Genomic DNA, 14,191 nt, shown 5'->3' with positions numbered 1-14,191 from the left:
CAGACAGAGTTCACAAATTCCCAACCAGTAAATTATCATGTAAACCAGTTGAATGGCATGATTTAAGATCCCAACGCCGCAGATGTAACAAAACAGAACTTCAACTGGCCAACCAGTTACACGCCTCACTCTTCGACATATCTTTCACTTGAAAACCCATTCTCATTCAATGAAACACACAATTTCATATTCATATTATGTAACAAAAGTTATCAATCATCCTCCAAAGGAAGAACTAAGTGAGATCATTCTCATCAAGTGGCTCTTCTTGCTGTTCACTGGTATCGGCCTTCAGGGCAGTAATATCTCCAGTAGGAAGTTTGTGTGCAAGCTTGATGATCTACACACAATTCATACTAGGATAGTTACAATGAAATTGATTGCATTGCCATGAAATTCAAGTAAAATCATACACAGTGGTGAAAGCAGAAATCAGTTACTGAATATTACATAAGACATGAAGGCAGATTTGATACAAATTAAAATTTCTCAACAGTGGAAACTCAGAACCAGACATAAAAAGGACTCGTGCAGGGTTTCAATTACATTAATTGTTTCCCAACATTCAGTTCTATTCGTGTACCATTTCTTTGAAATTCCTCGATAAGACGTAACTGTTTACAACTTATTTCCAGAACATTTTTGGTTTCCTTTATCTCCTACTTTCCATCCACCTTTTCAAATTGCAGTTTATAATAGGTGCAGCTAGGAGACCAATCTGCACTACATTGATTCGACACAGAATATATATTCCTCATCATATACACACACATATATACATACATATATATATATATATATATATATATATGCCTTGCCAGATTCACCTGAACATTCTCAATTAAGGGGCAACTTTATATTGAACATGTTGGAAATATGCAACCACGGTATAACACTTAGCTTTTCTGACATACATTTTTTTTTATAAAAACTCCTAGTACATTTTCCCAGTATTCTACAATTCAACAACTCCCCCCAGTTTCTCCACAGCACTCAAATATTCAATTTCCAGGAGTTGTTGCGGTTAGATCAAGGCACATTATACCTCCAATATGTCAGTTTTCACAAGCATGATGCACAAAGACATGAGTGACATTCCAACCACATCATTCACACTGATGAACTTCCAACAAACAACAAGGCGCAAAGAAGTAAAAGGGTTTACCATATGCTCAAGATTTTTTATGGTGCTTGATTGAGCCAGGCGTTTGATTTCTTCAATATCACCTTCTGCATAAGCGGAAAGAAGTTTACTGGCACAACGGTTCTGGTCACTTCTCAAAAAAGCATCAATCCTGTAAGAAGGCAAAAGCAGTAACTTAAGTCAGGAGCAAACGCAACTCCAGTTGTTATATTTATGGTGCAAACTGCAAACTAACAGGAATGAAGATTAATTAATGGTTACTAAAAATAGGTTGGCTCAATCACGAGCTTCCTGTCACCACATTGCCTAGCCTCAGACACAAACATCTAACCATGCATCGCCAAAAGTCCACAGAGAAACCTCACCCCAAACCAAGGTCCAACCTCACAAATTATTTTCTTATTGTATAGCCAAATTATTGGGATAGAGGCTTGATGATGATAGTACTCAAAAGCATTTGGGTTCCTGAAGGCGAACCTTGTAGCATAAAATCATTTAAAAACTTCCACCACATGGTGCCATCAGTAATTTTGTACTTGTATTCCTGGAAATGAAAAATAATGTAAATTTACATATACTTACTGAGAACAGTCATTGTAACACTTCTCGGCTTGCTTTATGTCGTGAGCGTAAAGATACACAATAATTGCACTCAGATATGCCTGAAATTAATAAGGTTACCATGAGATGTATTTTTAAAAAAAATTCCAAAGCATTAAGAAATAAAAGTGCAGCCACAACAGAAGCCATGAGTAACGCATGTATTCAAGAAAAAAAGTTAGCTAAGAACTTGGAGTCAACCCACTCCTCCAGAAATGAGGCAATGAGTAACAAAAATAAGTCATAGTTGAAATTGAAATCATTCAGGTTTTCCAAACGTTTAACAGACGCAATAAAAAAAAAGGAAAATTATAAGTGCTTTGAGATTACGCTCTGTGAACTGGGGACCACTAAAAAATAGAAAACCAGAGCACAGAATTCCATACCTTGCACTGGCTATGGGTGGCATTGGATTTATCAGCTGCTAAACCCAATCTCAACAAGATAGCCGCTGCATCTGTGTACCTGCAGGTAAGGAAATTGTAAATCTATTCACAGACGATTGTACAGGAAACAATGAGACATAAATATCAGCTGTCTACATCAACATTGACTGTCAACACTTGATGATTTTCATGGGCAGATTCTATACCATCCAAAGTATGGGGTTCTGAGACGCTGAAGAGAGACTACTCATCTTGTAAAGGTTTCAGCAGGATTACCCTAATTTAATAGCTGAGCATCATGCTGAATATCTAGATTCTATAATAGATGATAGTTCTCTCTTTAAGAAAACTCTTCTTTGCCACCTAATGCATCTCACATGAAGAGGCACTTTGGAAATTGTATTCTGAAGGAGAAACAGGTTGTTTTGGAAGCAAACAAATGGTTGAGAGCTAATTTCATTGGCAAAGCTGGAAGAGAGATATGTCAATTCAATTTTGAGTTAGTAAGAGATAACTCATTTGTCCCTGGTTCAACAGCCGCTGATTCTGTTCACATTGCTAAATCTACTTCAGTGACATTTTCCAGCCACATGGATTGCCTATGGCCAGCGCTTCCAATCGTGATGTGAAATTACAGAGTTACTTTTTGCAATCATTATGGTAGATACACAACAGTAAGCTGAAACTTATGCTTCCCTATCGCTAATGAATGGGCAAACTAAGGCCACTAATGAAAGTTTGAATACTTGCTTTGTGGTTGGGATAACTGGATAAGATATTCCCTATAACTGAATTTGCTTATAGTAGCTTCATGAATTGAACAACTAGCCATAATTCCTTTGAAATTGTGACAGCAAACTTACAAAAAACTAATTGGTTTGGTTTCACTGCTGGTTGAGGCATCTAGTGTTTCAGCACAAACATTTGCTAAGAATGTTCATGAGATATATAAAGTTCAGATAGCGCCCATGAGGGTTATAAATCACAAGCTAATTTACGAAGAAAGTCGATAGAATCAAAAGAAGGAGACATGGTTACGGTGCGGATCAGACCTACACAATGTGCTAGGGATGGAAATACGCGGCTACGTTTAAGCAATGCAGGTCCATACAAATTCTTCACTCTCCAAGGAAATAAAATTACATCAAATATACAAAGGAAACGCAGATGTATCACTGATTGTCTAAGCTAATTTAGTCATCTCTATGCATCTTGGTTTCCATAAAAGTAAAAAATCAGCCTTACTTCTCAAGCTTTATATAGACATTAGCGGCAGCACGGTAGAGATCAAAGGCCATTTGTTCCTTGTCATCTTCTTCAAGGATAGCACATGCATCAGTGTACAGCTGAATGGCAACATCAGGCGCAGCATCTTCTAGAGCACTTAAGATATTCAAAAAAAGAGAAAAGGGGAAAAACAGTCAACTAGTTTGTCTGTGTAGGAACTACAACACCCAGGACGGAGAGAGGGAGAGAGAGAGAGAGAGAGATACCTATATTAAAGTTCAAATAAGATAAAGCAAGAAAAAAAATTGTGACAACAAGATGAACAATCTATGCTTACCGGGCACCTTTTGCTAGAGCATCTGATGAAGGCTGTGATCTCCCACACTCGACATATAACTCAGATGCCCTTCTATATAAATCTGCTACTTCACTCCAGCTGCCTAATTCCTTTGCGAGGGCAGCAGCAGATTCCATATGTTTAGCAGCATCCCAGGGCCTGGATTACTCGTCAAGGATATAACAAAATAGGAATATATGCATTACATCCTGATCTGAACAGAGATTGAGTAGTTGCAATGCCAAATAGTTAGCCAACACATGTTAATGGGAATGAGGATACGAGGAGAGCATCTCTTGTCCTTTTGAAGCCTTCTCAAATGCCAATTTAGCTTTTTCAGGATTTTTGGCAACCCTATAAGCATTAGCTACAGAAACCCAATGTTAGAGATGCAATTATGCAAACTCTCATAAGTCATAACTTTATCATATATCTCTCGAACAGTTAAAATGAATAGAAGAAGAAAAAAAGGAGCAAGAAAAAGAAATCACAAGCCTCTTTAAATCATGTTACAAAGCAGTACAATCTTAAATAAATTCCTGATTAACATGGCGTACATTTGTCAAAAAATTAAGCATTTACGGAAATGAAGGAAGAAAAAAAAGTTTAGATATGGCAATAGCCTTTATTTAATCTAGCACGCAAGTTAATGCTAGCAACTAAAAATTCAAAACAAACATGATCTGAAAGTTTTATCATCTTGGCATCATTGCCTTAATACAAAACAGTACAAGGTCGGCTAATGAATATAAAGTTCACATACCTGCTTGTTCATAAAAAAGTGTAGCATTTCCCCAATCAGCACTCCACCTTGTAAGGCTGAGTTTTGTTCTAGAAATGGAAATACATTCATTACTTTTTCGGAGGAAATATAAAAAGTAATTTGCAAGAACCAGAAATAATTTTCCTAAGCATTAACACCCATGCTCTTGTATGTGGCTATGTGCACATGAATGTATATACAGTCACCTAATCATCCTAAAGTTAATTAATGCATAAATCGAAAAAGCATAAAAAGGACCTCAATGAATCATGAGCCTCGTAATTTCTTTTAGTCGGTTTGAGTGCTATCCATCTACTTTTTGTGGATGAAACCGTGCTTTTTTATCAACCCAAGGACAACAAAAGTCTACACACTGGTGCATTTGCTTGATATGGAAAAATAAATAAATAAATAAAAGTATTTGCTTCCATCTCTGATCCAAAAGTATGTACAAACAACAACTAAGGACAAAAATATCAAAGAGCAAATTTTAATGTTGAAAATAAGAACTCTGAAATTCTTTTTCTCGCATAAAACAATCTATAAAATAAGTAGTATCTAGGCAGTCTTTGGTGTTCAATAGTCTGAAGAAATGTTGCGATTGTCACAACCATATGGAAAAGGAACTGAAATACCGTTTACATAGTTTCTCGTGATTGAACAAATATGCTTGCTATTACTACTTCTATTCCTTCCTCATTTCATCTTATGGTTCACATGAAAAAACATAAGAACAGAATATTCAGCTATTTTATTATTAGTATTACCTAAAAGGTATAGGCAAACCATTTATTATTTTCTATGACCGACTTGAAGCTATCAATTAAGATACCAATATCATCGGTATTCGGTACGCATTCTGTATTAGATGACAAAATACAATACAGATTACTGAGAAAGCAGTGACTGCAGCTAACTTGTATAGGACAATTATATTTATCGGATAACTTGTCTATTTTCACAAATTGAAGCAATGAGGATAGCTCGAAAGATGGTGATTACAAACACAGTCTTACTCAGCATATACGTATGAGAAGGATCAAAATCATCAAAATGCTTATCCGCAACTTTCAAATCAAATTAAAAGGATTCCCTAACTTGAATTCAATTTCCTTCTCCTGTATAAATTGCGACCGTTCCCTCTTTTTTTGACTAAACTTTTCTTCCTAAGTTATCGCACTCCATTCAAGTTTTAGAGGAAATAGAACAAATCGATAATGAGCAGTAAAAACTAGAACGGAATAAAACTAAAAGAAAAACTTGAGTGAGCAATCAACAACAGAGATACGGTAGATTCATCTTCAAAATTATAATTCACAAATCGAGAGAGATAAGACGGGGCTCACAGCTTGTCAGCTTTGGAGATCAACTTATCGGGATCGGTAGACGCCATGGACGAAATCTGAAATTCCAATTTCGATGCTGTTGTGTCGAATAGTATCCAAGTTGGCCTTATTTGGGTTGAGAATCCGAATTGCTGCAATTGCAAGCTTAACACGTGGCAATGAATTGGGGTTCTGCCTATTTGACTAACCGAAGACTCTTTGACTTTCCTGTATTTTACGGGGTAGGGGTTGGAATTAATCCGGCTAATTTGATCAAATTTTCACTATTCAATGCAACCTTCTATTTGACAATACCACACTCAGATTATGTGAAATTGCTAAAATAATTCCAATAAATCATTTTTCGTATTTTACTATACTTATTTCTTAAGGTGTAATTTATATTTGACTGCTTTTGCAAAGGATAGAAAAAAGATACTAGGATCTGTATCATTATTGTTTTGTAGAGTAAAGGATAAGGAAAAAAAAAAAAAAAAGGTGTATTACTATTAATAAGATGTAATACTAACGATCTCAGTGTTTTTTATTCTAGTTATCTCAAATGTTGATAATGGCCGCACAAGATCCATGTGAAATACTAAGCCTCACATGCTTCACATAATCCAAATGAAATTGTGTACATCCATCTCATCATTTTGAGATAGCTATGACAAAAAACACTGTGATTCATAAGACTATGAGTGTCCACCATCGGTTTCGATTAGGTTTTTTCCAATTTTTTTGATATAATTTTAACCGACCAATTAGTCAATTATTAATTGTTTGGTCAGTTTTTTCAATTGATTTTTCGGTTGGTCCTCATTGACATGTGTTTAATAATAACCGACATTAGGTTTGACAGTCGATTCAATTTACATGATTTTTTTGACAGCTACATAAGAGTATTGTATGCTGTGAAGTACTTAATTAATACTGACCTTAATTGACAAAGTTAGTCAACACACACAAAACTTCACCAAGTGATTAGGTCCAGAGTAGATCAAACTCCACATCGGTCACACTAACAACTATGCATCCATTCAACAAAATCCCCAATTCACTATATATAAGTCTTCCTCCATTTTCACCATTCCAAGTCCTCACAAGCGAAAATTAAGTACTTAATTATGGCTTCCAGGCTTGGCTTCCTCCACTTCCTTACTCTGCTTTCACTCTGCTCCAACATATGCTCTGCCGCTCGAGACCTGAAAACAAGAAGTTTTCAAGAACCTGAAACTCCAATGCTGCCAACATTTCCGTCCTTTGAAGACCCAGCACTAGCACTGGCACCACCTCCTCCCCCTCCCCCTCGTTCTCCTGCCTTTTCTTTCGGTTCCGTGGCAGTCAATTTTCCATTCCCTGGCTTTCCTACCATCCCTAAACTATTTCCTCCTTTTCCTTTTTTACCATTCATGCCTTCTCATGCTGCTCCGCCTCTGGTGCCACCGGGATCGATTGGATTTTCAAGCTCATTTCCTTCAATGAATGCAGAACAAGGCACTCCATGACAGCTAATTCATTGGATTAATCATGTAGTGCTGCATTACATATACTCTTAAGTGGCATGCAAATAAAAGAAAGCGCATGTCTGTATTATTAATCAATCACTGTATCTACATACAAAATGCTAAAGACATTTACATGATTACATCATAATGAATGAAAAAATCGGTTAATACATTTATCAAACGCAAAAACCAAATGAAAATCAAATACTAGATCACAGAGAAGTGGTAGATGGTGGGAAGAAACACAAGTTAATTCATTCACCTGTTATTGTTAGTGCCATTAGCAGAGATTTTCACAATAACTGACAATGGAATGCTGATAACATGACCTCGATTTCCAAAAAGCCCGATTCTTCCATAGCTGGCAGCAGAGGTGTCGAGTGTCGCGTTAAGAGTAACACTCAATACCTGCTTCTCCATACTGGAAATGGAGAAATGAGTGGGATTCACCTTGACTGACACTCCATAAGGAGCACTCCAACCAATGCTGTAACTCTCATTGCCAGCAATGTTTGTCACTACTCTTTGGATTGTTTTAGATTGATTCAACTTAGCAATTGTGATTGAAGGCAAGTTCAGGTCTGCACCAGTGATGGTAGAATTGTACACCCAACAGTTCTGGCCAGTGTAGTTTAAGACCACGGGAGCAGATCCATTAATGCCACAAAGAAACGACATGTAGACATCGTAACCTACGACAACAGACCATGAACATTCAAAACTTAGAACAAGATATGAGATGCTTAGATCACGTTTGACTAGCAAAAAAAGAAAAAGTAGATTATCTCGGATGTACTAGGTCTAACACAGCCTTTGTCACACAGAGGGATTAAGAACCTGATATTCATACACATGCATATAGTATATACTTGGGCGTAGGTGTATGGTTTTGCAGTCAAGCCATCAATTCAGAATGCATGTGAGATATTTATGAATGCCGTGGACACTCTTTACAAGGGCCCCAAGGGAGTGCCACTTCGTCACTAATGCAAATCCAAAGCTTATGTAAGTACTAAGTAATGTCTAGTTATATACTTGCATGAATTTACGTTTCCAATGCCTACATATTTTTATTTTCCCTAATCTTTGATGCTTCATTACAGTCTAAGGTCACAATGAGTGTTGAAACTTGAGAGTCATACTTGAAAAAATTATTATTATGATTATTATTAAAATAAATGATTTCTTGATGCGAGGGAACTCTCTTGCTGGAAAAAAGTAAATCTAAATGCAGAGGACTTACTTGCATCAAAAATGAGACCAGGATCAAGAGCAGCAGTTGCATTCACAAAACCACTGCCCATGTCAAATGGCGTTGCGGGAGATTGATTCTGATCAGGATTGGCATAGGCACGCTGAGCCATTATTGGCCCACCACTCTTGTCGTATAGAGAAGCAGTTGTAGAGAGTGCAGAACCAATGGCAGCAGGAGTGAAGCTGGGGAACTTTTGCTTTATCAGCGCAGCAAGCCCAGCAACATGAGGAGCCGCCATACTTGTTCCAGAGATCATTGCAAAGCTCTCACCTATAGCATTATGTGACAAATTATCAGGTGATTGTGTTAGATATGGTTACAAAACAATACTCTTGCCACATGCTGCAAGGAATCATTGTCCAGCTGTTGTCGTGTGATTATATTAACATACCTTGGAATTCAAATGAGTCGGTGCCAAGCGAGCTCCAAGCAGCCCATATAAGATTTCCAGGAGCAACTAAGTTTGGTTTCAAGATGTCAGCATCATCAAGAAAACTGTCTTCAGGATCCGGTCCTCTAGCAGAATAATACATTACCTTTGGAGAAGATACACTGTAGTTTGCTTTAAGTCCTCCTGAAATGCTTGCAACCGCCCCAAATCTGACAATTTTCTTTGTAAGTCCCTCTCTCTCCAAAGAAGAATTGTAGTATTGAAGTAGAATCTGCAAGTCAAATCATGAAAAGTTAGTTGATGAAAAGATAAAACAGGTAAAGAAAGATTTTAAATGCACAGCATCATACTTCTAAGAGAAAAACTTAAGAATTTCCGCATGAGATCATAGAAAATACACAAAGAACCAGCACCTTGGAATCATCTGGAGATGGAATAATAATGCCGGGCATTATCATTGGAGTTGGATTAAGCTGAAAACCAATAACAAAAGGATCCATGTAGAACACCACACCAGCTGCACTGAGGTTTTTGGCTGTTTGTGAAGCCTGTTGGATGGTGGAGAGCCCAAGTACAAACCGGATTGAATAGCTACAGATTAAGAGGTTTCCCTGGACCCTATTCTGATCAAAGCCACTAGAGTCTTGGCATTCACCCACATACATATCATCAGCAATTGTTGTTTCATTGTTCAGAGCATCAAGTGCAGAGATAAGTGTGTACATTTGATCTCCGTCTGTTCCAGCTGAAAAAATAGTATATCTTTAAGCATATGCATAAGACTTGAAATTGCAATTTCTAATTTGCTTGCAATAACGTCCGCTACACAACAATAAGTAACATATCAGCAAATTTAATGGGCAGAAAGCAATATGGACCTGAATAATAACAATGTTAAGGAAAGTTATGGACTGAACTACTTGCCATTGCAATTTTCATAATTCGTGTCTAGTTATTATTCATGCATGCTCCAATAACCTGGAATATTAACTATTAACGTACTAACAAATAAACCCTATTCATTGATGACAGTCATCTAGTTTAGATCACTTTTAACATCATTTCTTTTCTTTCCATTTTCTTTTTTCCTTCATTCCACAGGCCACATTGTACAATGCGTATAATTCTGATAATCCTACTCAAAGAAAATGAGTATAAATGGAACAATCAACCTCAAAAAGTAAGACTTACATGCAAGTCCAACCCCATGAATAGTTACATTGTTTCCAAGGACTATAGAGTTGGTATATGTTCTGTCATGTGAAGCAGCACCAACCGTGAAGATCCAGGGACTGTAGGACGAAATGCTCTTAGGTGATGGTCCAGTATTGCCAGCTGCTTGCACAACAAAGATACCAGCCTTTACAGCTGATAGCAAAGCCATATCTATGGGATTAAAAAAAGTAGCAACACCAGGAGGGCGTCTGTTGGGTGTAATAGATAAGTTTATAATGTCCACCCCATCCTGTGCTGCCTGCAAATGCAATGGATATGTGATGCTAGTAAAATATCTCACTGAGAAGCATACTTCATTTGGGTAATGATCCAACAAATCTTTCATTTCAATTGAAAAAACTGCAGAGTAATAAAAGGCGTAATAGGGAAGTAACGCTAAAGATGAACAAGAAATGCAAAATCACAAAATCATGCTAGGAACTTAATGTGAGACAGGAAGCTGAAAGGGGACAAACAGAGCAAGGTAATTGCCAGAGAGAACAATTCAGGTGGTTCCAGTCATACCACCAGGGCCAGCATTAAGAAGCGACCAACAGTAACTTATCTCAGCTGTCCTTGATTAGGCACACAGTATAATGGAGACAGAATAAGCACAACCAGTTCAGGTTATACAGGAGTTTATCATTTACTAGGTTATACAGGAGTACATAATTTACTAGCTAGCACATCGTCATAGGGACGGAATATAACTTGCAGAGGACAAACCAAAAAATCATATGTACCTGATCTATAGCAGCGACAACATCTGCTGCAAACCCTCCAAAACTCTTGTATAATGCCTTGTATATAGCTATACTGGAAGAGAATGGACATAAATTAACAAATAAACCCTCAATACATACAGGAGCATCCATGTTCAGAGTGAAATATGGTAGAAATATGAAAACATTTTTAGGAATGGAATCACTATGCCCCCTTCAGTTTCTGGCAGTCATGATACGCAATGCTCTGCGCTACAATTGCCGACTAGGATAAAAGGAGTAATACAGCTCAATCGAAAAAGCAGGGCAAAGGGAGCCTAGAATGACTAGGCTGTGGTGGTACTAACAGAAACAACAGCTTGAATGATTTACGAACCAATTCAAGAATAATGGATCAGAATAAATAATTTCCCAATCAATGGTGACAAGGGCATGGTAAAAGACCATTAGATTTTTTAATGACAGATTAAGTATAACCTTATATGAGCCATCTTATGGATCAATATGTCCGCAAAAGAGCCAAACACCCTCTCTGCAAAGAGAAAATTTCTATATTGTGTCGTGTTGTTGGTTTGAATGGCAATAGTTCTAAGCTACAATTGACGCATTAATTTCACTCTGAAGTATTAGAAGGCATTGGTAGTTTTACTGTGAACGAGGAGCCATCCCGCTTGCATTTCCGAAGTCATGCCCAGCAACTACCACTGGAACTCCATGGTTTCCTGCAGCTACAGAAGCCGTGTGCCTGTATTTCAAAATTAGATCATTACATGCATTTTAAGATTTAAAATAATTACACAAGAATAATTTATGGAAGACTGTCTTCCATAGCACATGAATACTTAGTTTCCGACACAGAGCAAAAGGCATAACTGTTATAGACTCAACCTAGAGAAATCAGATGCTGGCACAGGAATTTGCACAAAATTCAAGTCTAGCATGTGAAGTGTGCAACAAGAAACTCACGTGCCATGGCCATCACCATCAAATGGCGATGCATAATCCTTGGTAGAATTGAATATCCCTCTGGTTATAGCAGATGCCGCAAAATGCCGAGCTCCAATAAGCTTCCTGTTGCATGAACCGGATGGAAATTCACGTGTGACCTCACAGATACCAGTAAAGTGAGAAGGGACAGGGTACAAGTGATTGGATATATCATCTGCAAAGCTAGGGTGAGTAGGATCAATCCCAGTATCAACCAAACCAATCACAATTCCTTCTCCAGCAGTTTCATATCCGCCTTCCTGTACCCATGCCCCTTGCGGGAGACCCAAAAACTGAGGAGTATGGGTGGTTGCAGTTCTAACAGAGAAATCCAAAACCACATTTGCCACTTCTTTCCTCCTTGAAAGCTTCTCTACCTTCAAAATAAATCGATATAACCAGATTATAATCCATAAAAATAAAAATTTCCTGCAAAAGAATACAAGTTTTTATTCACAAAATGTTGAATTTGGTGGTGACTTGTAATGCAATAAGAGGCTACTGACAACTAGTAACAGTAAAAAGAAGAGATATGAAATGAAAAGAAAATATACACCAAAAGGAGGGCATATACACACTCATATTAACCAACAACATTGAACACCCCCTCCCCTAAAGAACACCGCCAATGGATTTACCAGCATAATTATATTGGCAGCATAATGACAAATGATGATGAATATAACAAACCTGCTGTGGGGTAACAAGAACAGCAAATCCGTTGATCAAGAAGTCATAACTGTACAGCTTCAGATATTTCTCCCCCCTCAATACCCTCCTCAATAATGAATCATGAACTCGAGCGATATATGAACCAGACCTCTTATCAGTTCTTGATGTATTCCTACATTTACAAAGAACACAAACAAAAGCATGGGCATTTAAGCAAGCTATTATTCATTCGCAAAACGTAAAAGAACTAAAGCTCTGAAATAAAAGAGAAACATGAGGGAACCAATTTGTTGGGTAAAGCATAAACCCTATTACCAAACAAGTAAGAAATTTCTCTCTTTTTTTCTTCACAATAAATTGGATCAGTTATGAGAAAAAAAATAAAGAAAGGTGGAAAGAGACAAGTTATTAACTTCAGAAAAACCATGGACAAAAAATATAGAAATTACAGTCACTAAATCACACTACAGCCCCGGCAAAAATCTCATTAACAAGGAGATTCTCATCATAGCAAACATAGAAATAAAACATATACAGTAACCACAGAAAAGAACATGAAGAGAAAAGGTGATATTATAAGCTTCGGAAAAATTAGTTTGCAATGAAATCGATATTCCATATTCTTCTACCACACAAGTCTAAAAAGAACCCCACAGAGAGGCATGAAGGGACCCCCTCCCCCCATGAGACAATTCAGTAACCGTTGACATACCTTAAAAGTTAATAACAAGAAACTGTGGATTCAACATTTGCTTATACTGGCACCAAAGAACAAAAAACATGAAACCAGAAACCCTTATCAAAATAGCCAACAACCACCACTATTTCAAACAGTTACCAAAACTTGCGATGCATAAACAAAAAAGGGAGCAATCAATTCCAGCTACAAGCATAAATGTCAAATTTCAATTTTAAACAACACCGGTGCGTGGTGCGCGCTGCCGACAATCAAGATGTAGCTAGAGCTTAAAAGCAGAATTGGCAAATTTCAATACCCATTTAAAAGGAAACGAAAATAAAGCATAAATTTAGTACCTTGGTTTGTCCCATCTGGTCAGTCTCCCAGCACCAGCGTGTTTGATCCCACGAGTCCTCGTCTTGAGCTCTTCTCCAAAGTAATGTGCAGCAGGAGGTTGTTTAAGAGTGACAATGTAAATAGCAGAAGTTTCATCATCTGAGAAATCCTGACATAGAGTCCCCACTAGAATTCCCAAGCAAAGCACCACCATTAAATGCAACCAATTGATGTTCCTCCTCATTCTGAAAAGTGAAACCGAAAACCAAACCCTGAAATTAAACACACGGAGCAGAACTTTTTCAGCAAACCATGCTCAAGCAGTCGTCAGTGGAAAAAAAACCCACAAAGCCAAAAGACCCGCCTGTGGAATTGGGAAACAGCTGGAGAACAAAAGTGCAGTAACCCATTAAGCCTCCATTGATGAGAACGGGAACGTGAGAACACTGGGAATTCTTTATTGTAAAGAGGTCACTTTTGGCTCTTGCACACTTTTTCGAGAGTCAGAGAAAGAGTAGTCAGTAGAGAGAGTATTAATAGCTGGAGTGTACTGTGTAGAAAGAATCTGCAACTTTCTAGGGTGTTGTGAATTTGAACGCTTTGTTTATAAAAGAGAAAAACAAATGGAGAGAGATCAGAGATGA

At 37.5% G+C, this 14,191-nt stretch overlaps 2 protein-coding genes across 2 annotated transcripts; both read right to left on the bottom strand.

Annotated features, from left to right (window-relative positions):
* Positions 1-9: 9 nt before the first annotated feature.
* On the bottom strand, positions 10-5,956 carry LOC119988232 (gamma-soluble NSF attachment protein). Its single transcript, XM_038833197.1, has 9 exons — positions 5,804-5,956; positions 4,458-4,525; positions 3,977-4,061; positions 3,695-3,853; positions 3,376-3,513; positions 2,131-2,209; positions 1,727-1,806; positions 1,166-1,295; positions 10-340 (listed from the first exon to the last, which is right to left on the bottom strand). The coding sequence occupies exons 1-9, from the start codon at positions 5,848-5,850 to the stop codon at positions 236-238; spliced, it is 891 nt and encodes a 296-aa protein (XP_038689125.1). The 5' UTR covers positions 5,851-5,956; the 3' UTR covers positions 10-235.
* Positions 5,957-7,353: 1,397 nt separating this feature from the next.
* Positions 7,354-14,191, bottom strand: LOC119989602 (subtilisin-like protease SBT2.2). The gene is made up of 10 exons (XM_038835228.1): positions 13,568-14,191; positions 12,551-12,704; positions 11,840-12,237; positions 11,523-11,618; positions 10,895-10,967; positions 10,128-10,410; positions 9,350-9,681; positions 8,937-9,207; positions 8,534-8,815; positions 7,354-7,982 (listed from the first exon to the last, which is right to left on the bottom strand). The coding sequence occupies exons 1-10, from the start codon at positions 13,789-13,791 to the stop codon at positions 7,549-7,551; spliced, it is 2,547 nt and encodes an 848-aa protein (XP_038691156.1). The 5' UTR covers positions 13,792-14,191; the 3' UTR covers positions 7,354-7,548.

Source organism: Tripterygium wilfordii, chromosome 21 (assembly GCF_013401445.1).
Source record: "Tripterygium wilfordii isolate XIE 37 chromosome 21, ASM1340144v1, whole genome shotgun sequence".
In the NCBI taxonomy this organism is placed as follows: domain Eukaryota; kingdom Viridiplantae; phylum Streptophyta; class Magnoliopsida; order Celastrales; family Celastraceae; genus Tripterygium; species Tripterygium wilfordii.
This window is presented reverse-complemented; position numbering and strand designations above follow the sequence as displayed.